Source organism: Capricornis sumatraensis, chromosome 4, assembly GCF_032405125.1.
Source record: "Capricornis sumatraensis isolate serow.1 chromosome 4, serow.2, whole genome shotgun sequence".
NCBI classification, from domain to species: Eukaryota; Metazoa; Chordata; class Mammalia; order Artiodactyla; family Bovidae; genus Capricornis; species Capricornis sumatraensis.
This window is the reverse complement of record NC_091072.1, coordinates 55,680,945-55,705,793: the sequence shown is the minus strand read 5'-3', so window position 1 is coordinate 55,705,793 and position 24,849 is coordinate 55,680,945. Positions and strand designations below refer to the sequence as shown.

Here is a 24,849-nt window from a genome sequence, read left to right as displayed (position 1 = left end):
AGTCTTCTCCAACACCACAGTTCAAAAGCATCAATTCTTCGGTGCTCAGCTTTTTCACAGTCCAACTCTCACATCCATACATGACCACAGGGAAAACCATAGCCTTGACTAGACGGACATTTGTTGGCAAAGTAATGTCTCTGCTTTTGAATATGCTATCTAGGTTGGTCATAACTTTCCTTCCAAGGAGCAAGCGTCTTTCAATATCATGGCTGAAGTCACCATCTGCAGTGATTTTGAAGCCCCCCAAAATAAAGTCTGACACTGTTTCCACTGTTTCCCCATCTATTTCCAATGAAGTGATGGGACCGGATGCCATGATCTTCGTCTTCTGAATGTTGAGCTTTAAGCCAACTTTTTCACTCTCCTCTTTCACTTTCATCAAGAGGCTTTTTAGTTCCTCTTCCCTTTCTGCCATAAGGGTGGTGTCATCTGCATATCTGAGGTTATTGATATTTCTCCCAGCAATCTTGATTCCAGCTTCTGCTTCTTCCAGCCCAGTGTTTCTCATGATGTACTGTGCATATAAGTTAAATAAGCAGGGTGACAATATACAGCCTTGACGTACTCCTTTTCCTATTTGGAACCAGTCTGTTGTTCCATGTCCAGTTCTAACTGTTGCTTCCTGACCTGCATATAGGTTTCTCAAGAGGCAGTTTTGTGTAGTTGTGATAGATTTTTGAATACTAGAATTTCTGCTGACACACTTTTGCCTGTTTTGTATTCTTCAGATCAATTTTAATTATTATTATAATAGAAATGGTTAATCCAGTAATCAGTTTTTTTTTTAAATCAACATTGTTAATTGCCCATAGCCCAATAAAAAATGTTTGGGGTGTTAAAAAATATTTCAAAGAAATCAAAATTACTCAAATGTCAGAGTTCTTGTTTGTTCTGAGCTCTGACTTAAAGCAGGTAGTACTTGACTGCTTATGACAACCTACTGTCTTTATAGCTCAGTTTGCCACCTGTCAGACATTATTATAACAATATATATATCCCCTTTATAGCACAATTTTACATGACATATAAAAGTTTGGCAGAAATTAGGCAAAGAGCCACTGGTTTAACCTCAAGGTGGCTAATGTCTATGATGGTTTTCACATCAGTATTATCTGGTATCCACTGAATTAGTTTAATTGGGCTAACATAACCAAATACCACAGATGGGTGGCTTAAACAACAGAAATTTACTTTCTTAAAGTTCTGGAATCTAGAAAACAAAGTGTCAGCATTGTTGGTTTCTTCACCTTGACTTGCAGATAGCTTCTTTCTCTGGGTGCACACATGGTCTTCCCTGGGCATGAATACATCCCAGTTTTCTCTGTGTTCCAAATTTTCTCTTCTGTAAGGACACTGGTCTTACTGGATTAAGGCCTACCCTGATGTCCTTATTTTATCTTAATTACCTCTCTTAAGACCCGATCTACAATTACAGTCACATTCTGAAGTAGGGTGGTTTAGGGCTTCAACAAAAGAATTTGGGGGAATACAATTCATCCAATAGTAGCAATTAATGTAGTTTTTTTTTTCATTTTCCTCTGATTCTGAACTATTTGAATTCAGCATTGCTTTCTGAAAAAATGCAGGGCTTAGAAGTGCATCCAGCACGTAAGAGTAGCCTGGCCAGTGTGTTGTGTCTAAGTGAAGTGAGGTGAAAGTCACTAAGTCATGTCCAACTGTTTGTGACCCCATGGACTACAGCCCACCAGGCTCCTGTCCATGGGATTTCCCAGGCAAGAATTCTAGAGTGGGTTGCCATTTCCTTCTCCAGTGTATGTCTTTGTCTATACTTCTAAACATTTAAGAAATCACTAATAATCAGTGTTCTTCATCCTGAGGCCTAGAGATTCTTTCTACCTATTATATTCTTTCATAACCTTTATATATAGTATCACTAAGTCTTCTTTCTTCTCTTCAAACATCCCTGGGTTTTGGATTTTCTTTTCATGCTTTTCATTGTCTTTATCGTGACCATTATTTTGACAGCATTGATTCCTCAACTCGTTTCCCTGTTACCTAGAATTACCTAATTTTCCCAGCTCCTGTTTTGCTATCAGACTCATTCTTTTTTAAATCAAAACCTTTCATGTTTTTCTCCTTTGAAAATTGTCCAGTAATTTTCTGTCACCTTGATGTGTCCCACATTATTCTGAATGCACACTTTTCTTAATGTAACTCCATTCTCCATGTGAAATCACATTCCTCCTTATTTCCTGACATGGATTCTCAACTCTGGACAGTGGGTCTCACTATCACCACATATTTAATATTTCATCAGCAATCCTATGTTCATGGGGCCCCGTAATCTTTCTCTGCTTGATCTTTAAGGATCGGTTTTTTGTGCATCCACAATATCTTTTCCATAGGGAGTTTCATTGTTTGTTGACTTTCTCCTTTCACATACTTCTCTATCACTTAGAGCTGGTGGCTATTTATTTTATTTGCTTCTATATGTTAATACTTTACTTACTCATATTTGCATATATTCTTCTCATCATGAAAAAGAGGGTAACCATTTCCTATAAATTCCTTCTTGACTCCATAATAGTGATTCTCTTTCAGTTATTTTCAAATGAGTAAGATGTTCATTTGTCTTCAAACAATTCTAAAATAGCTTAACAGAAAACAAAAATGTAGATGAACAACAAAATCCAAGATTATTTTAAGACTATGCTTAATTTATTTCAAAAATACTTTCTCTACTCTTTAGAAACACTGAGTGCTTAAAATAACTATAATTTTATTTCCCTATAATCCTACATAATTTAATTACAGATATAACATTAACGTATTGTTGAAGAAGTAAGACATAGTGTTGACTATGCTTAATCATCTACTGAGTAATCTCACTCCGTTTTCTCTTTTTTTAAAAAAATAACAGAACAAGTTTACAATATGGAATTATGTGCTTAAAAAGGTTGAATTATGACAGAAAAGAACTAGAAAGAAGACGAGAAGCAAGCCAACATGAAATAAAAGGTACTATGTCTTTCTTTCATACCAAATCATAAGTCTTTCTTTGGGGGGGATTATTCGTTTTCATTTTTATGAACATAAAATGTTGTATGCATTACAACTGTCATTAAATAACATAAATATTCGACTAGAAGTATCATCATCATTTATTTTTCATAACTTTTCTGATTAAAACTCAGAAAGGGATATCATCACTATATAAGATAGATATCCCATTGGGGGCATATTTTTGATTTTCTGAATTGAGGTCTATTCCTCTGAACCTATTAATTATACATTCTGTTTATCCTACAGATGCCTCCACATAGCTATTTTTGTCAAACTTTTAATAGAACCTTCTCATTATGATTCAGAGAAACACGGTATATAATTTATTTATAGCAGTTCATCTTTGACTTGTATCATTTGATTTTATTTCAGTGCCCAGAGATTTTACTTCTGTCAGACATATAAATTATATAGGAATTTTTATATAGAAGTTACAGAGGGATTTTTCCCCTATGAGACTAGTTCACTAATAATTTTAACTAGAAATGATTTTAGGAAGATTACTGGCTGCTGCAACTAATATTTGTATGAAAATATTTGATTTGAATTATAAGAAAAGACTGTAACAGACTTATTAGAAAAGTACTGTATTTAGTAATTGACCTTTAAACATTGAGATATACCTTAGTATACAGAGGAAAGAACTGTTTAAAAAGAACAACATGTTAGGTCTTACACTTGTTAGAGACTACTTTATTTTTATTATTGTTGTTGTTAAAGGAAATTTTAATGACTTGATGTAAGATATAAGTTATCTATAGGACTTTGGGGCAGGGGGGAATCATGTCCTTTTATGTCCATTTTTAATGGAAAAAAGGCTCAAAATATTAAAAAAAAATTAGTATAAGCAAAATGAACTCCGTATAAGTTATTATTTGTTTGCTATTTCCTGGGAGTTTATATTTAGAAGCATTTCATTGAATTCAGTAAGTGTCTGTAATTAATTGTTAAAAGTTAGGCATGAGTTTGTTGTTATTTTCACTGCCTTTAGGGCTTAGATATGAAAACAGTATGTATTACATGTTATCTATCTTCCCCATATTAAAGTTTAGTACTGTTTTATTTTTTAAGATGTTAGATTTATGTAGTTTTCATTTATGATAAGCATTGTCAGAAATTACTTTTACCTTTGGCAGTTCTTGGACAGTACATTAGTTATAGTAGAATGGGTCTGAATGCCTGTGAAGGTGATTGATTAAAAATATTTTTCGATAAATGGTTCATTGGAGACTAGACAGACACAATGGATTTCTTGTAACACTTCATTTGACTCATTGCTCAGGAGCAAGAAAGTGTTTTTCCATTATCAAAATTGAGTTGTTTGATTTCACTTTGTTTTGGGGACCAAGGAAATTGCAAGCTATCTTTAGACCACTGCTGTTCAGTTGAATTGAAATTTGGGGATTAATTGGCCAAGAAAGACCCCAAAAGGAAGTCTGTGCTCAAAAGATGCTTTCGCACACAAATAGACTTTACCATGGGACATGCCTTTCTGGTTTTCTTTTTGAAGTACTTTTTTCAAATTAGATTTTATTATGCTTGGTTTCACCATGGAATGCTTCAGATATAGATGTTTTTGGCATTACATCAAATATTATATTAGTACTTGGCAATTGTAAGCATAACTCTGAGAAAAACTGCCATGATTCACCATGATTATACACAGGCAACTCCATGTGTGATGTAGCTGTGAGATCATAAAAATAGCCCATTTCCTATGACTGATCTGATGACATTTACAGGAATAACTCTTGACTGTGACTAGGGGTCTCTGTTATTTTCTGAAGTATTAATTAACCTTGACCTTAATAAACAGCTTTCTGAAGTGAAGAGACCATGTGCATATCAGGGATCTACAAGCATTTAATTTGTTGCTAGGAAACCATCAACACTGATCTCTAGCCATTTATTGTTTAGGTCAAGAGGATCCTTACAAAGTTTTAAAGTCAGAGCGTAAGTTTTGCTTCAAAACAGATTTATAGAATGGGATCTAATTTACAAAATGAAAAAAAAAGAAACTATGATGTTCTGAAGAAGAGAATTTGGGATTAGTATCTTATTTACCTTCAGCCTGTAAATAAATGGATTATTTTATATTTATTATTTCATAAACAGCTACAGTTATGTTAATAGAATTTTTAATAGACATATTTATAGAAATATGGTAACTATATATGTCATAGACTAACAAAACATAAACCCAGCTCTAGAAAAGAATGCTTTCTATTTACAAATTTGTTTAGCATAAAGAGAACTCGACATTTTTGTTGAACTGTTGTGCCATTACTAAAAATAATTACAGAACTGTTACTGCCAACCATACATACCTACCCAACTTTTGAAGTACAGTGTGGTATAATCAGTAGATAGGACTACAGTAACTGATTAAATGTAACCAAAATATAATACCACCAACTTACATCCTGTTTTCTGAGGTCTAACACCTCAATGGAAAAAGTTAACAAACACAGAGGAACACATATACTTTAGGACTGACCCAGGGAGACCCAGTGAATATACATAATATAAAATGTCCTTAGATAGTAAAGATTATTACTGAAGTCCTTTGCTTTGCTGAAGACATGGGGAAAGAAAGAGCTAGAATTCTGAGACAATAAACATCCTTTTTCCTGAAGAAATTCATTCTGCCTGGGCTGGAGCAAGATATAGTAAAGTGATTCTGAAAAGTGGGCATTTTGAGTCTTTCCTCACATGTTTCTCATTAAACCAAATCCAAGAGACTCTTAGGGGCTTTGTTTTGAAGACTGCTTGAACACTGTTCAAGCCACAATAGGAGTTAAGTAGAGGTATGTGAAGTAGATATGCCTTCCAGATTCATACGCAAATACTTTACCATCACCGTGGATTGGCAGAGACAAACTAATCTGAGGAATTTCTACTTCTGACTATAAATGGAATACATTCAATCAGATCAACCTTCAACCAAGAACAAGTAGAAAAACTAGGTCAATCAAGAAATAGCTGTTTGAAGGCAGCAGGAAGCAACTAAGACACCCAAGCCTTAAGAGGCCATGATCTTGAGAAACAGAGAAATGTGCTGAGAGGTAAACCTGTAGCACTGGGTGTTTTAAGTTGTGAGAGTGGGTATTTATTTAGCAATATCTGCTAACATTAAGTGCATGTATATAACATGACATCAGTTCTATCATTTGCTACTCAGTAGCTATATATATATTCACAATATACACCAAAATACATAAATAAGAGTGTTCAAGGTAGCACTATTCTTAACCCACAGGAGAATCCACATTTCCATCAACAGTAGAGTGGGTCCATCATGGCAGAATCATACAATGGGATATTAAATAGCAATGAAAATAACTATAGCATGGGTGAAAGACACAGACACAAAAATACATGTTGCATGGTTTAGTTTATAAAAGCTAAGAAATCAGACAAATCTAATCTGTGGTGAGAACAGTCAGAATATTGGTTACCGTTGGAGTGAGGATAGTGACTGAGAAAGCACATGAAGGCCTGGTGCTGAGGTATCACTCTACTGCTTTAATAGTATACAAGAAACCCTAAATTTGGTTATTAATTAATGTATTATACAAATTAGTATAATGTTTTTGAAATTAATGTATAAATACCCCCCCCACACACACATTAAGAAGAAAATAATATTAAGATTTTCGCAGATAATTCGGGATATAAGCAGTTGAAGAATATTTCTCAAAGTATTCTTTATAGTTTTCGTGGATAAGGTATAAATTTCACTAAGAAAGAAAAAAATAAAAGTAAGTAAGGAAAACTTATTTTTACTGTAATAGTAAACTATGGGCTTCATTTCCCTTTCTACAGGATTGAGAAAAACTTTTTTTTTTCCTCATTTCCCCTAAGTTCGTAAAATATCTTTCTTTTCAATGAAACATTCTGGTACTTCTATTTGGATGTATTTCTGTCACCTATAATGAAAGAAAATGAGGAAAAAGTGATAAAACTTTTGATATGTTTTGATACTTTGATATGTTTTGGTCCAAATAAAGATGTACCTAATATTTTTCTCTAAAGGTTTTAGTTTTAGAAAATAAAATTCAAAGTATTTTGTACCTCAGTAAAATACTGTTTTTCAACCTAAAAGGAAAAAAAAAATTATGACTTGAGAGTCATTGATTTTTGGATTAATATGTAATTGAGAAATAGTGGGTTGACAAAATAGTAGGGGAAGTATTAAACTATTCAATGTCTGTTCTATCTTATTCTGACATTGCTTCCGATGAAAAAAAAGTTTCTTCTGGTATATAAGTAATAATTAGGGAGTAGTTTGAAAACCACTCTGATGAAGAACCATATTAAACTTTCATCTTGCTCTCTTGACAGAAGAGCTGTATATTGACACAAATAAGAAATGTCCTCAGTTCAGTAAATTCAGTCATTCAGTCATGTCCGATTCTTTGCGATCCGCTGGACTGCAGCACGCCAGGCTTCCCTGTCCATCACCAACTCCTGGAGCGTACTCAAACTCTTGTCCATCAAGTCAGTGATGCTATCCAACCATCTCATCCTCTGTCATCCCCTTCTCCTCCTGCCTTCAATTTTCCCAGCATCAAGGTCTTTTCTAGTGAGTCAGTTTTCACATCAGGTGGCCAAAGTATTGGCATTTCAGCTTTAGCATCAGTCCTTCCAGTGAATATTCAGGACTGATTTCCTTTAGGATAGACTGGATCTCCTTGCCGTCCAAGGGACTCTCAAGAGTCTTCTCCAACACCACAGTTCAAAAGCATCAATTTTTGGTGCTCAGCTTTCTTTATAGTCCAACTCACATCCATACATGACTATTTGAAAAACCATAGCTTTGATTTTGTTGACCTTTATTGGCGAAGTACTGTCTCTGCTTTTGAATATGCTGTCTAGCTTGGTCACAGTTTTTCTTCCAAGGAGCAAGCATCTTTTAATTTCATGGCTGCAATCACCATCTGCAGTGATTCTGGAGCCCCCCAAAATGAAGTCTGACACTGTTTCCACTGTTTCCCTATCTATTTGCCATGAAGTGATGGGACCAGATACCTTGATCTGTTTTCTGAATGTTGAGTTTTAATCCAATGTTTTCACTCTCCTCTTTCACTTTCATCAAGAGGCTCTTTAGTTCTTCTTCACTTTCTGCCATAAGGGTGGTATCATCTGCATATCTGAGGTTATTGATATTTCTCCTGGTAATATTGATCCCAGCTTGCGCTTCATCCAGCCTGGCATTTCTCATGATGTACTCTGCATAAAAGTTAAATAAGTAGAGTGACAATATGCAGCCTTGATGTACTTCTTTCCCCATTTGGAACTAGTCTGTTGTTCCATGTCCAGTTCTAACTGTTGCTTCCTGACCTGCATACAGATTTCTCAAGAAGACTCTCTTGAAGAACTGTCCACAGTTTGTTGTGATCCACACAGTCAAAGTCTTTGGCATAGTCAATAAAGCAGAAGATGTTTTTCTGGAATTCTCTTGCTTTTTAGATGATCCAGTGGATGTTGGCAATTTGATTTCTGGTTCCTCTGCCTTCTCTAAATCCAGCTTGAACATCTGGAATTTCACAGTTCACATGCTGTTGAAGTCTGACTTGGAGAATTTTGAGCATTACTTTGCTAGGGTGTGAGATGAGTGCAATTGTGCAGTAGTTTGAATTCTTTGGCATTGCCTTTCTTTGGGATTGGAATGAAAATTGACCTTTTCCAGACTTGAGGTCAATGCTGAGTTTTCCAAATTTGCTGGCATATTGAGTGCAGCACTTTCACAGACTCGTCTTTTAGGATTTGAAATAGCTCAACTGGAATTCTATCACCTCCACTAGCTATGTTCATAGTGATGTTTCCTAAGGCCCACTTGACTTTGCAATCCAGGATGTCTGGCTCTAGGTGAGTGATCACACCATTATGGTTAGCTGGGTCATGAAGATCTTTTTTGTATAGTTCTGTGTATTCTTGCCACCTCTTCTTAATAATGAGTGTAGCAGTGTGTGTATGGGACTTTTGGAAGGAGGTCACCATTATCTTCACTACCTACACCATAGTTTGGCCTCAGGTCAAACAACAGGGAGGAAACACAGCCCCGCCCATCAATAGAAAATTGGATTAAAGATTTACTGAGCATGGCCATGCCCATCAGAACAAGAGCCAGTTTCCCCCTCAGTCTCTCCCATCAGGAAGCTTCCATAAGCCTCTTATTCTTCTCCATCACAGAGCAGACATACTGAAAACCACAGTCACGGAAAACTAACCAATCTGATCACATGGACCACAGCCTCGTCTAACTCAATGAAACTATGAGCCAGGCTGTGTTGGGCCACCTAAGACGGATGGGTCATGATGGAGAGTTCTGACAGAATGTGGTCCACTGGAGAAGGGAATGGCAAACCACTTCAGTATTCTTGCCTTGAGAACCCCATGAACAGTATGAAAAGACGAAACGATAGGATACTGAAAGATGAACTCTCCAGGTCAGTAGGTCCCCAGTATGCTACTGGATATCAGTGAAGAAATAACTCCAGAAAGAATGAAGAGACAGAGCCCAAGCAAAAACAACACCCAGTTGTGAATGTAACTGCTGATGGAAGTTAAAGTCTGATGCTGTGAAGAGCAGTATTGCCTAGGAACCTGGAATGTTATGTTCATGAATCAAGGCAAATTGTAAGTGCTCAAACAGGAGACGGCAAGAGTGAACATCGACATTTTAGGAATCAGTTAACTAAAATGGACTGGAATGGGCGAATTTAACTCAGATGATCAAGAAATGTCCCCATCTGGTGGTAAAAGCACTGAACTTCAGACAAGACCCCTAGAGAATGAAAACAAGAAATGCTTTGAGACATTATGTTCCATGTGATGGAAATTCTCTCATTTCAGTGATAATAAGCACTCTTAAAATGACAAAATTTTTCTAGGCTAAAAGTATAGTTATTCGAACAGTAAATACATGTAACACAAGGGTGCCCAGGTGCCTTAGGAAGTAGATAAAGAAGTCAGCATAAATGATGATCTGGCCAGATACCCTTGGCTCATTTTAGTTAGCAGTTTTTTTATTTATTATGCAAAATACCGAAGCCTAAAATATTGCACCTCTTTTCCTAGATGTGTTGGTGTGGAGCAATGATCGTGTTATTCGCTGGATACAAGCAATTGGACTTCGAGAATATGCAAATAATATTCTTGAAAGTGGTGTGCACGGCTCACTTATAGCCCTGGATGAGAACTTTGACTACAGCAGCTTAGCTTTATTACTACAGATTCCAACACAGAACACCCAGGCAAGCCCCTCTGTGCAGTAGTTGTGCTGTGTCCTAGCTTATATAAGTGAGAGTGAATGGCACTCTATCATATCCAACTCTTTGCGACCCCATGGACTATACAGTCCATGGAATTCTCCAGGCCAGAATAATGGAGTGGGTAGCCGTTCCCTTCTCCAGGGAATCTTCCCAATCTAGGGATCGAACCTAAGTCTCCCGCACTGCAGGCGGATTCTTTACCAGCTGAGCCACCACGGAAGCTGTATATAAGGACAAAGTAAACTTTTAGGAAAAAAAACAAAAGTTGGCTGTGTATTCATGATTCTTAATGGGCGTTAGCTCAACCTTTGAAGTATGTCACTGGGGCTTTAATTTTAAGCTACTGGATTTCTAGCCGAAACAAAATCATAAAATGAAGCAGCACAGGATTTAGAAGTTACGTGGTCCACCCTCCCACCTGAATGCCAGATTCCCCCAAGCAGTGTCCCTGACAGATGGCCTTTAGGCTCTGCCTCTCTGTGGGCCAGTCATTTCTATTCAGATGTCTGAATTAGATAGACAGCGGCTTTGCTTTTTGCCATTGATTCCCAAGTCTGGGTAATTATTTGAATCACGGGAGCTCCTTAAAAATTTAAAAGAAGATCTTGCAATCTACATCACAGGCCTAAGAAATCAGATATCAAGAGAGAGGACACAGAAATCCTAATTATCTAGTTTCCCCGAGTGATGATCCTTGGTCAGATTTGAGAACTATATTTGAGAACTGCATAGATTTGATAAAAGTACGGCAGTCTAACTTTACTTTCCAATTCATTTTTACATATTTCAAAGTTTACATCAAGGACTCTATTAGAAAAAGTAATAAGTGAGGTCAAACCCCTTTACCTCAGATGTTTATGTGAGGCTATATGTCTGCTGTCTGCAGACTAAAGAAAATTGTCCTTCCTTGTGTTTATAGTTAAAATTTACAGTGGCTTATATATGGAGGACAAAAAAAAAAAAAAAAAGACCCTTATAAATAAAACAAGGTATTAGGACATTTTCGGAGGTAAATAGAATCGCTATGATTTTTTCAAATAAAATGTAACTTCAGTGATGGTAACTGTAATTGGATGTCAACAGGCAAGGCAGATTCTCGAAAGGGAATACAATAACCTCCTGGCTCTGGGAACCGAACGGCGGCTGGATGAAGTAAGTCCTTGTCTGTCGCTCAAAAGGGGCCTTAGTGCAAGCAAAATGGCTTTCAAGGACTACTGCTCAACTTAACCAGATGCTTGTATAGACGCAGTCTAGAATTTCCTCCACTTACATATTTGTTATTCATTTGATTTGGAAAAGAACTTTATGAATTCATGAGTATTATCATATCAGCAGTTAGAGACAGTAAGAAATAATTCAGAATCAGCCATTTTACATGAGTTGTAACAGCAAAATACCGTTGAGCAACATTTTTTAAATTTTAAGTAGTGGTAACACTAGTCGTGATAAACTCAGCTTTTTAGTAAGGAATGTGCTTATTTCTAAATACCAGTTTATCTTCACAGGAAATTTTAGGATATTTAAAGAAACAGAAAACTTGCTTTCAATAAATGGGAAGCTTTATTTTAGATATCGTTATTGTGTTTTCCTTAAAACGTATGTGTAACATTTTAACAGTCATAGGAATTGAAAGCTATATTGAGTATCAGAATCTCTACGCATCATATATGCATGCTTAAACGATTTGAAAATAGTAAACAGGTAAGTAGCCTCCTGAGATGAAGGAATACAAGGGCCTTTATCACACTCTGTTCACTGATGAACTGTGGATTGTAACAGTCCTTTTGAGGTTTTCAGGGATCTTTCTGGAAGAAATGGGGAGGAAAAGCTGAGTATGAGGTGGAAAATACAGAGATGCAGAATTATGTGTTGCAAAATGCAGGTGTTTCTAGGCTGTAAGAGAAGCTGATTACAATAGTTTTGTGAGTGAACCCAGCAGTTCTTAAAATGGCACAGTAATACCACATTCAGATGGGCAGGGAACATGACCTTGGTTTTATAAAACTCAAGCTGTCCTTTGTGGAGGAGGTTAGGGGTAGATAAGTTCTATGGTGTGAACCTCAGCTAGCTTCCTAAAATTCTTACTCCTGTCAAGTTAGGATAATAGTTACTATTTTTAAAAACCAGCTGATATTTAACTGACCTTAATTTTATAATTTGTTGGATAATCTTTTCAATCCTTATTCTTTTAAAAAAATTATTTAAGTATAGCTAATCTACAATCTTGTGGTTTCTGGTGTATAATGAAGTGATTCAGTTCTATATCTATTCTTTTCATATTATTTTCCATTATGGTTTATTATAGGATATTGTATATAGTTTCCTGTGCTATACAGTAGGGCCTTGCTGTTGATATATTTTGTACAAAATAGTTTGTATCTGCTTTAAATCTTTATTCTTAATTGTTGAAACAAAAAGATAGTCTACATAAACCCATACACTTTTAAATATAATTATCCTTACTTAAAAGTTAGAAAAGGAATTTTAATAAAAAACTGTTAAATATCTGTCATAGTGTTAGATTCTAAAACACAGACTGACCTGAAGCAGAGGTCTAGGCCGAGGTACACGCCTATGTGGGTTCTAGTGTTGCTTCTTGAAAATAATGGACAAGCTGAAAAGCCCAAATGGAACATGACTATCTGCCTTTCAAATATGCTGCCCCTTCTTCTTATTAAGAGCAGCACGTGACTTTATCATCGAAACCCTCGTCTCTTGTTTTAGTGTTTTGCTTGTTGCTGTGCTTGATTTTGGTTTTCTTCTTTGAATGTGAACAAAAATATCTAAATAACTTAGCTAGAGACAGAACAGACTTGTTTCTGAGAGAGACTGATTATTCATATCCCACTGAAATAATCTCATGGGCTTCTGTAGATGCCACTGAGAGCATATCCTCAATGGAGATTAGAGAGCATATCTTTCACTATCCTCTCATGGAAACCTTGTTCTATGATGTTGTTGCTTATCGTTCTCATTAACTTTCTGTTACATGTTTCTAAGCACATGGTTTAAAGCACCTGGACTAGTGTACTTGTTTTCATTACATCAAATTATAACTCTGTACTGGCAGAGTGAGGACAAGAATTTCAGGCGTGGGTCAACCTGGAGAAGGCAGTTTCCTCCCCGTGAAGTACATGGAATCAGCATGATGCCCGGGTCCTCAGAAACACTGCCGGCTGGATTCAGGTTAACTACGACGTCTGGGCAGTCGAGGAAAATGGCAACGGATGGTACAGTGGTTTTGCATTTGTGCTTATAAAGTAAAACGCTTGCTTAGCAAGTGCTATCATTCTCTGATCTCGCACAGCTTTCTGAAATTGACTCTTTCCTTAAGTTGCTTTGCTTTGCTTGAAGTTTGCTTTGCTTTCATCAGACTATTCTCCTTTGTGAATTGCTAATGCATGAACTCACAGCACTTTATTCACATTTAAAAAATAATTTAAAATTAAATCCTAAAAAGGACAATTTTGGCTAATGTCCACATCTAGGAAGAAAAACATCTGCATGATTTGTGTTTCTTTACTCTTCTATTCACCAAGTAAATAATTTGCTTAGAGTTTGGATTTGGACTTACTATCCTTAATAAATGGAAATGAAATCCACTGTTGCCCTACATGCTTGAATATTGCAAAGTTTTATATTTCATCTTAAAAACTTGGACTCATCAGATATTTTCATCTCTGACCAAGGCAGAAGGCCTTAAATAAACAAGCACAACCATGAGAAGAGAATTAAACAAACACAAAACCGACAGTAATTTCCCAATTAGTATTTCCTTCTGTGGACATTAGACTTGTGTTATATATTTCACAAAGGGAAACAGCCATTCTGGAGGAGAGAGACAGCCCTGAAATTGTAGTCACAAAGTTTTGTCTGTTTGGTAGGCACTGAACGAAAAAGTCCCACTCTCTTTTACTGAGAGAACCACCTATAAACCACTATTTCTTTTTAAGACGGGAGCTATCATGGCCCTTAAAATTAGTTCTAGCGTAAGCTGTTGACTTTGGTCTACATTTCTTCTAACGTGTTACTATTACAGATACAGTATCAAAATTCATGAGGAAGTTAAGATGATCAAAATGAGTGTAGAAGCTTTTCACTGTCGGAGGGGAAGAAAATCCATCGTACTGAATTCTCCAAGAGCAATCTTTGCTTTAAAAACAGGAGCACCCAAGGGAACTGTTCCTATTAACAGACTTCATCTTAGGAGGAATACACAACTTGAAAGCTCAGTTGAATCACACTGGAATACATTTTCATTAGCAGCTTGGTCTTAAGAAAAGGAATATGAGTGGCTTCTGTCTGAGAGAAAGATCTATTAATATGTCCAGATCCCTTTATGCAGGGAAAGTAAACCTTTCTCATCTGAAATTTTGTACTCCATCACCTGAGTCCCTCTAAAGCCCTTTTCTCCGTTTGCAGTTGCTTCATCAAGACTGCAGAGGTTAGACAACTCCACTGTTCGCACATACTCATGTTGACAAGCCACTCAAAGGAGGCAGCACTGACTTGCTGTGAGTAGTTTTCGTTGGCTGACAAAAAACAAACCGCCAAAAAAGAAAAATGGAACCTACATAGACTAGTGAATATACACGATACTCTCTGGTATGGCCTAGCAGCACAGAAGTGAAAATAATAACCCCTTTGAATTTCTAGAGAGTATAAAGCCCTCTTCATAATGTAACTCTTAATCTAGGATTTTCTATCACTGTCTGTCTGCTATGGTTTAAGGTCTGTCTCTTGGAGGCCTGTCACTATCTTATTTCACATCAATGCATTGCTACCACCCTGGCTTCTACTTTTAAGGAGCATTTTATGTTGATGCACATAGCATTTGATTGATGAGAGTCTGGCATTTATACAATAAGACACTATTAAGTGAATACTTTATATAGGGGAAGCTGAAATAGACAAACAGTTATTCTTGTAGGTGTCCAGAGTCAAAACAGTATCAGAAACAGGCAAATGACTTGGAGGTGATTTCATATTAAAAAGAACAAAACTATAACTGAGAAAAATTGAACGTCTGGTATGTTTTTTTCATCAATATGATTTATATCTGTTGAAATACATAGGAATTTTAAGTATCTCAGATGTACAGCATAGGGACAAAGTGAAATAACTTTATAGCAATGGTGGACAGAATAGAAAACCATGCTGTATAATCACTAAGATATTTGTACTTGGAGAAATACTAGTTGATGGAACCTACTTCCAAAATTTTATTAAAGAACAGTCTTTAGCAAAAAGTTTTCCTAGAATGTAAATGTCAAGGACATTTTTTTTAACCTACAACTCTACTAAAATAGTCTACCATGGACAATGGATCGATATTTTGGAAAAATGTTTTTTAGGGCAATATTTAGAAACAAATGCGTGCATAGAGATGGGGAGAGGAACAGCTCATCTTGTGCTGTTTATTCATTGCCTTGAACTAAAAGCTCCACGCGGTTTACTGATGGTCTCTGGGGCCTAATATAGGAGCTGGTACGCTGCCTTATTTGGGTCACTATTTGAAGCTGCTGATGATAAAACAAAAGCTTTCAGATAAAGAGATTTAATTTCAGAATGTAAAACCCTAACATTAAAAATTTAATGACAGTATCCAATTAATAATTTGGCTAAATGAGAGGTTTTCCAAAATACCACTTTTAATAGTTTCTACACATAATATAACAATTTACCAGGAGCTGAATACATCACTAATTCACAAATGATTATTTAATATACTGAGTACTGCCTGCTTCTTAGCTCTTAACTGATGGGTAGAGCTACTCTTTAACTATTTGCAGTCTGTATTTTGTGCATGGCATTCTAGTTCATATTTCCTAGCTTTCACCATTAAATGGGATAAACATATTTATTTCCAGTAAATTACTCTGGGTCAACCAATTTCTATTTTGAGGAACTATTAGCATTTTTGTCATTAACATAATTCAGAACATATTGGGTTGGCCAAAAAGTTCATTCTGCTTTTTCCATAAGATCTTATGTATACATGTGTATGTCTGCGTGCACTCAGTCACGTCCAACTCTTTGTGGTTCCATAGACTGTAACCTTCCAGGCTCCTCTGTCCATGGAATTTTCCAGGCAAGGACACTGGAGCAGGCTGTCATTTTCCCCTACTCCAGGGGAACTGTAGTGACCCAGGGATAAGAAGCCCCTGTAAAACCTTGTGGATGGAAAAACCTGAATGAATTTTTGGCCAATCCAATGTTAATATTTTTCTTGTGTGGGGATAGTAATTGTGATCTTTTCCTTATTATGACTGGAAAGAATCTGTGATGAGACATCACTGACCCAGATTCTTTATGTTCCTGATTATCACTATGTTTTTGTCACTATTACACAACGGTATCTTTTAAAGAGCATATAGAAGTTAGAAAACAGATCTATTCCATGGAATAGGTCAGCTCAGTGTATTAATGAGCAAGCCGTACATTTTTCAAAAAGGACTGCTGACATTTTCTCTGAATACCTTTGCTTGTATTACTGGCATACTTTCCGTGAAGTTGAGCAAATCTTATTTTTGAAGCTTGCCTGCACAAAATTAGAGAGGAGCAAATATTAATTACATAGTCCCAAGATAATCCCCTACTCATTATCTCCTAGGACAAATGTGGGCAAGATGCATGGAAGTGCACCAGGAATAGGAGAGGGAGAGTTTCCAGTCTGGGGTCTTTCCGTAAACTAATGTTGTCCATTACACATTTTAGATGTCGTCTTTTCAGTCTACTCTACCTAAAGTGCACTACCATCTAAGAAGACAAGCCGTGGAAACCTTTGTGAAGACCGAATTCTAAGGAAATAACCACAAGTAATGGTTCACTAACTGAAATGTGATTTTGGGGGGAGTCAGATATTAAGTTTGATTAGTTTACTACAATTGTAAGAAAATGCTTAAGTCATTTGAATAACAGGTATCATCCACATCATAAATTCTGTACAACAGATGCTTTTATGAAATGGAGCCACTTGTTTTCCCATGTTTTATTGTAATATACTAGGCCTTTATGTATTACTGTGTATGTATTTCTTTTTAAATGTGTAAGTCTTATGTAAATGGATATAAATATGGTTTTTTAAAAAATAAAATATATGGTTCATGGAGTCTTGAGTGCAAACATTTGACAATTCCAAGTACTGTTTGTATTCTACCATTCCACCATTTTTACAGTTTTTGAATTGTAACAGTCAAATCGGTATGTTTCCTGGAAGCGTGCTTCATGCTTCCACATAGTTCTCCTTCAAGTCTGTCAATCCTTAAAGCTGAAAACCTGCCTCTGATCATGTAAAAAAGAATGATTTAACCTGGAACTGGAGCCAAAAATAGACCTTTAAAGGCAATCAGGGATGTCCTATATCTTTAGAAATAGCACTGTGATGGCTCGATCTCCTTTTCAATACAAAACAAAGCCAAACTGTTTACAAGAGTCAAAGCAATTATTTAAAAAAAAAAAATTTATAAAGAAAAAATATTATCTTCTCTTGTTACCTGTGGACCAAGGAACAAAAAACTTCTTTACTAAGAACCCCACGTTCATCCAAATACCCTGCACGGCCAGCCAGCAGCAGCACTGTTCAGTGACTATCAACCACTGCAGAGTCTGAGGTCATCTCCACTGGAAAAACACAGAAATCCCCAGAAACCCTTCCTTTCTGTCAATGTAACAGGGCATTAGCCAGACGCATGTCTAATGTTATAAGCTTTTAGCCCAGAAGGCCTTGTTGGGACTTCCCTGAAGTCAGTCTTATCAGAGGAAATAACTGAAAGACAGAATGATTAACATATATAGTGTATAAAAGTATAGAAGAGTAATCTCTTCCCTGTGGCTTTATTTGGTGATGTTAACTGTTGTTTATTCTTTGTTTATATGGGAGATTTCAAAGTAAAATCTGTTTAATAATCTCATTTATCTAACTGCTGATTTTCTGCTGCTTGATCTTATTAACAGCAAGACCTGTCATTAGTAATTCTTTTTTTTTTTTGTATTTAATTTGCTATGTTTGCACGTACATTACATTTGTTTGGATGTCGATTTTTGTTTAACAGACTCAGTCAAAAGGTAATGGTAACAGAAAACCTCTCCATTATCAATAAAAAAAAAAATACTTCCAGTTCTCTGTTTAAGCTTTATTTTCTAGTCACATATAAAGATTTTACTCAAACTATAATGAAAATCATTCTTTTTAGTGATCCTCAATCTAATATTTATCTGCAAAAGTGAGGCTGCCACAAGAGGGTGCACTAAGCTTGCTTATGAAAGTGATTTTAAATTTTCTAAAAATGCTGCTTGATTGGAAAACACCGGGTAAGAGCTTTTTCAGTTCATCTGAATATGGGGATCTTGATTTACAGAAATGAAGTTTAACACAGAAATTATGGTGTCATAATAGCTAGACTTGTATCTATTGTTATGCCTGACTTAATTGTGTTTTTCCCCTTTAGAGATCACCTAGCAAGACATATTAATCATTTAGAATAGACTCTAACATACAGAGATATAAGAGATCCATTCAGTTCAGTTCATTTCAGTCGCTCAGTCATGTCCGACTACTTGTGACCCCATGAATCGAGATCCAGTTACTTACCTCAAAACCCATAAAATATTCTTCAGTGTATAGGTCATTTTTGTCAGATTCTAAAGCCCAATTAACTGATTAAACTTAGAACCTTGGTTTTCTTGCTTTTAACCACCATCATCATGAATTTTTATATTTTTAATAATTGGAACTTTTACAAGTATAATTTCCTATAAATAAAACTGCTTCTTAAATGTAAAACAGTTCTCATTTATATATACTTAGTACATTTTAAAAAGCAAACGAGCTTCATTCATTGGCAAACACTTTTCTATAGATTTTAAAATATTTACATTTTAATTTTTCTAATACTTTACAGTAAAAAAATTCTATGAAATGACAAAAGATCATACAGAATTTATTTCAGCAAATTACATTTTTAGTAACATTATTACTGTTATTTTTAAAGACACATTTAATTCAAAGTATTTTAAATACTATCGCGTGAAAGTACCTTATAGTCAGTATTAGGATAGAAAATTCCTTCTTTTCCTTCAAAATTTAAGCAATCTGATAACTTGACTGTATCTTTCTTGCCCCACATTCAGTCTTGTGAGAATAACAGTACTTTCTCTGACCCTGCAAAGGAGATCAATTTCCTCAACCAGCTACAAGAAAACATTACTTGCCCCATCTTGTCACTGTTTCCCAGTCCCACTCAGCAGGAAAATAACTCAAGCCTGCTTGCTGAAGTGTCTTCTCCAGGAAAAATGTGCAAGAGGATCAAAGACGATCTTTACACAATTCTTGGATCTGCCTGAGCTTATGCCTCACAAATGAACTGCTAAAGAATGTGCCATTTCAAATTAACTGAATTTTATATGAAAAACACGGCAATACATCTTAATGCTAAGACATTAAAATTGTATTATTTGTTAAGATTACAGTTGTGATAATAGATAAAATGTACCAAAGAGAAGAGACAGTTTAAGGAACTTAACAGCTTCAAATTATAAATTGAATATATATCTAATCAGTTTAACTCAGGCTTCTAAAATAAAGGGAACAATTAGATGAACTGTTTTCAGGTGTAACAATCAAAAAGTCAATTTTAGCAAATAACAATTTACTTTGAGAAGCCATTTGTTTTATAGTCTACGATCCCAAGAATCCTAACATTTTCAGGATGTCTTCATACAATGTTAGCAATTTTTATGGAACAAACAAGTAAATAAGCTCATCTATTATCTCTCATATATATTTCTTCATGTGTTACCGGACTTTGATGTTAGGACAATTGCTCCTAAAATAAAGTTACTGATAGACTGAAAGATTGAGGAATACTTTGAGAACCATCAAAGACTCAATAGGTATGGCATTTTTTTTTTTTTTAGTTTGAATGTATTCTTTAATAACTGATACCATGTAGAACCCTAAGTAAACCAAATGTCTAATTATCTGTATATACTCTGGTTAACTGGCACAAAGACTCATTTCTAGTTATTTGTTAATGCTCAATAATTTTACACAAGTTTAAATAGAAAGACGTGCTTTGGATTTCAGTGAGTTATTTTAAAATTAGAGATTTCCCATAAAATCTGGAATTTTGGTTTCTCTTAAAACTCCTCCTGATCTTTAGCATATATAAAATGTAAAAGATTTTACATTTCTTCCTTAAGAGCTTTCCTTGACAGTTTACCCATTTCTATATCATTTCCTTTTTTCCAAAAGAAGTTGAGATCATTACAAAGTATATAGTCAACTCTGAACCTGAAACAGTAAGAGGGGCTGCAAAGAGGCCTCATCTGCATGACAGAGTTTGGATTAACTCTGTGCTCTCTACCTGGCCTGTGACTGCCCTTGACTCAGTGACACAGAACTGGAGGGAGCTGGACCTTTGTACCCAGTGTTCCGTCAGGATGTGTGAGGAGACAATTTCTCCTGCCTAGAAAATCATGTCTCAATGATGATCTGAAACTTCCCATTTCACCCATTCCATTTAAAATAACCAAGTCTGTGGGCATCTCAAGAATATTCAAAGACATTCAGAACTTCTGTAAGAAAATAATAACTGTTTTCTGACTTTAACTTGAGTTTTAGGTCTTGGATCAAAGCTGCAGAGTCCTAATTTCAGGAAGTGGCTTGATATTAGTGTCATTTTTTTGGTGGGGGTAGGGGTTACAATTTATAAAAATCACACATTAGATATATTTTTCTTCAATGGAAGTTCTGGAATATCTATCTAATAATGAGCATGATACAGGCAACTGGTAACAGTACTAATTGGGCTAATCAAACAGAAGGCACGGGTCTTATTAGTCTTCGAGTACATTTTTTTAGACTAAGCCCTACAATTTACATTTCAGTTTGCATATTATTTCTATTTTGATATTTATTTCTAGGAAGTAATTCTAAAAACTTACTCCAGTTAGAAAAGGGACTCAAAAAACAAGAAAAAAAGTCATGATGCCTGCTTCAGCATGACTTCTATGTGTTCAAAAATTCCAGGATCTTCAATTGTAGGAGATACCTGGAAAGAAGATTAGAGTCCGATGAAGGTGCTTTCATGAACCCCTTCCACTCTCTATACAATTAAGCAGTTCAATGCAGTTTTGTATTCCCTACTATCATATACATATGGAAAGGTTCAAAAATAGCAAACTTGAACTTAATGTTTTAAAATGGCTTCCCTGGTGGCTTAGACAGTAAAGAATCTGCCTGCAAAGCAGGAAACCTGGGTTCAATCCCTGGGTCAGGAAGATCCCCTGAAGAAGGGAATGGTAACCCACTCAAGTATTCCTGCCTGGAGAATCCCATGGACAGAGGAGCCTGGCGGGCTACAGTCCATGCGGTGGTAAACAGTCTGCATGACTGAGCGATTAACATTTTAACAGTAAAATAAACGGTTCAGTTGGCAAAGCGATCAGTCCAAATGCACTGCACTTCCTCGCTCAGTCATGTCTGTTGTCAGTCCTAAATGGTACTTTTTTTTATCGGTCTTTCAATGAGCCTCCATAGAAAGATTTTTTTGTTGTTGTTGCTTTGCCCATACAACCACTCTTTATTGCTGTATCACTTTTTACAAGATTTTTATGATTAAAATTATGTATAATATGCATATATAATGTGCACACAAATTAAAAGAATGCATATGCTTGAATCAGCTTAAATACCCTAAAATAATTTTCACTCAAAGCAGGTAAGATAATGAGCATATATATCAAATTAGAACTGTTAAAATATCTATAGCCAGTCTCAAGTGTTTGCTTTCTCACTAACAGTCACTATTGACTGCGATGAAGCAAAATTTATCCTTAATTTAATAAGACTGAGTTTCTACAATTTGTTTGAAATTAACTGACATATTCATAATATTTTATTAAATAAGAAAAATATTTTAAATATTTTTATTTAAAAAATTAAAAATTTAAAAAATTTTTAAATTAAAAAAACTAAATATTTCATGTACTGGTTCTTATAATCAAAGAATATGACCTTTGTTTCCTCCAAAACCCTCATTCCTACAGAGAGAATGGCTATGCAATCTCCTCCTTAACATTAAAAAAAGAGAAGTACTATTACGTATTTTTTAGGAATATAATTCATGATTGAGAACTATTTCAAGAGTTTTGTTGACACCAAAGAAATGGGGGAAAACATATCAGAACCAAGCACTAAACAACCTTGATAATTACCTTATATGGCTTGCCATTGACAAGGGCAGACAGAGCTGAGCGGGGAATTTTGCCAGACCTGGTTTTGGGTAACTGTTTGACAAACACCGCTTTCCGAAAAGCAGCCACGGGGCCAATGCTCTGTCTAACGTGTTTCACAATTTCTTCTAAAACTTGTTCCTCTGTTGTATCTATATCTAGGGAGAAAGTTCAGATGGTAAGCTCTGAATTAACCTTAATCATTCAGGGCCCAAACAGTCAAGGAGGACAAAGACAGCTTACCTTTTTTCAACACGCAGAGGGCTAATGGGATATGACCTTTCAAAGAATCTTCCTTCCCAACAACAGCACAATCGGCCACAATGCCAAGGGAAAGGATAGACTGTAATTTTAAAAGCATTCATTTAGATATCTATACACATATATACGCAGTATATATAATTTCAACTAGGAAAAAAGTACAAGACAGAGAACTTAAAAACCCAGAGCTGCCTCTGTGAAAATGACTATCAATTCACTATTCGTATCTTTATGATTGAGGTGAATGGTTAAGATCCCCAGGTAGTCACTCACTAAAGACTGGCAGTAATTAAGACAAATTGCTTAGCTTACCTGGAAAGTAAGGGAATGATTTATCTCAGTTGTTTATTCATGAAGTCAAGGAAACTATGCAATGCACACCACTTGGGAACAAACTGCAATGGGCCTTGGAAAAATAGATGGCCTCATGGTGATTTGACGGCTGGCTACCAGAAGAACCCCAAATCCTGCATAAACAGTGATTTTATTTCTCTTCTTGAGTGCCCACCTATCCAGAGAGGATTTTCCAAGAAGTGGAGAAAGAAGTTGGACAGAAAGTAAAGCCCTGACATCAGATAATCACCATTGTTGAGCACCCATTTTCATATTGTTCACCCTAAGCTCTAGAAAATGGGCTTCCTTGGTGGCTCAGACTGTAAAGAATCTGTCTTCAATGAGGAAGACCTGGCTTAGATCCCTGGGTTGCAAAGATCCCCTGGAGGAGGGCATGGCAACCCACTCCAGTATTCTTGCCTGAAGAATCCCCATGGACGGAGGAACCTGGCAGGCTATAGTCCAGAGGGTTGCAAAGAGTCAGGCTCAACTGAGAGACAAAACACAGCACAGCACAAGCTCTGTGCCTTAAAGAGCAAAGCAATTTCTATCTAGAATCATGAGAACCCAAAGAATAATCACATGAAGTACAGAAGCTTAGGATTAAAAAAAAAAAAATTCTTCTGTGATGGGACTTTTAAAAATGAATGTTCAAAAAATTCTTTTCCATGAGATTAATATACATTTCTTATGACTTCTCCCCTGTGGGAAGTAGCTGATGCCCATCGAAGGCTGAGCTTTCAAGGAAGGTTTTCCCACACTCACTACATTTATAGGGCTTCTCTCCTAGATGAGATATTTGTGTGATATAGATTTCAGTGACCCCAAATCCCTTAATGGCTGGAGAAAACAGTAAGCAAAGGTGTAACCAAGGGCTAGTGTGGCAGTCCCCATTTTTTTCTTCAGCAAACATTTACGAATACCTCCTAACCTCCCACCTCCTATGCAGTAGGCTCGGTGGTGAACAAAAATAGGCTGGGTACTGTCTTAATGGTACTTGCAGTTTAGAAAGGAAGGCTTCCCAGGTGGGGCTAGTGGTAAAGAAACCCCCATGCCAATGCAGAAGAAGGAGGAGAACTGGGCTCAATCCCTGGGTCAGGAAGGTCCCCTGGTGAAGGGAATGGCAACCCACTCCAGTATTCTTGTGCAGATGCCATGGACAGAGGAGCCTGGGGGCTACAGCCCATGGAATCACAGAGAGCTGGACAAGACCAAGCAACTGAGCAGGCAGAGAAGTGATTAGACCAAGAGGAAGACGGGGCCAAAGCCCAAGGGAAGGGCTGGGCATGTACCGTTCAAATAAAAAGGAGACCAGTGTGGCTGGAAGTTCAGTTCAGTTCAGCTGCTCAGTCGTGTCCGATTCTTTGCAACCCCATGGACTGCAGCACACCAGGCCTCCCTGTCCATCACCAACTCCAAGAATTTACTCAGACTAATGTCCACTGAGTCGGTGATGCCATTCAACCATCTCATCCTCTGCTGTCCCCTTCTCCTGCTCTCAATCTTTCCCAGCATCAGGGTCTTTTCAAATGAGTCAGTTCTTTGCATCAAGTGGCCAAAGTAATGGAGTTTCAGCTTCAGCATCAGTCCTTCCAATGAATATTCAGGACTGATTTCCTTTAGAATGGACTGGTTGGATCTCCTTGCAGTCCAAGGACTCTCAAGGGTCTTCTCCAACACCACAGTTCAAAAGCGTCAGTTCTTTGACACTCAG

General features: G+C 36.4%; 2 protein-coding genes across 11 annotated transcripts in view; one reads left to right on the top strand and one right to left on the bottom strand.

The window, feature by feature from the left end:
• Window positions 1–17,050, top strand: part of PPFIA2 (PTPRF interacting protein alpha 2) — a 506,769-nt gene extending 489,719 nt beyond the window's left edge. For 6 of the 8 annotated variants that reach the window (XM_068972176.1, XM_068972175.1, XM_068972174.1 and 3 more), the window contains 5 exons: window positions 2,885–2,982; window positions 10,111–10,286; window positions 11,388–11,456; window positions 13,375–13,534; window positions 14,727–14,785. In XM_068972176.1, coding sequence (XP_068828277.1) covers window positions 2,885–2,982; window positions 10,111–10,286; window positions 11,388–11,456; window positions 13,375–13,534; window positions 14,727–14,785 — 562 coding nt within the window. Of the gene's footprint in view, window positions 1–2,884; window positions 2,983–10,110; window positions 10,287–11,387; window positions 11,457–13,374; window positions 13,535–14,726; window positions 14,786–17,021 lie in introns of those variants that run through there. The other 2 variants (XM_068972181.1, XM_068972177.1) reach the window with 1 other exon arrangement.
• ACSS3 (acyl-CoA synthetase short chain family member 3) overlaps window positions 16,773–24,849 on the bottom strand; it is a 168,274-nt gene continuing 160,197 nt past the window's right edge. Inside the window, exons 14-17 of one of the 3 annotated variants that reach the window (XM_068972185.1) lie at window positions 22,785–22,884; window positions 22,524–22,699; window positions 21,252–21,358; window positions 19,166–19,467 (exon numbers count right to left, since the gene is read on the bottom strand). In XM_068972185.1, coding sequence (XP_068828286.1) covers window positions 21,290–21,358; window positions 22,524–22,699; window positions 22,785–22,884 — 345 coding nt within the window. In that variant the 3' untranslated portion in view covers window positions 19,166–19,467; window positions 21,252–21,289. Of the gene's footprint in view, window positions 16,846–19,165; window positions 21,359–22,523; window positions 22,700–22,784; window positions 22,885–24,849 lie in introns of those variants that run through there. The other 2 variants (XM_068972186.1, XM_068972184.1) reach the window with 2 other exon arrangements.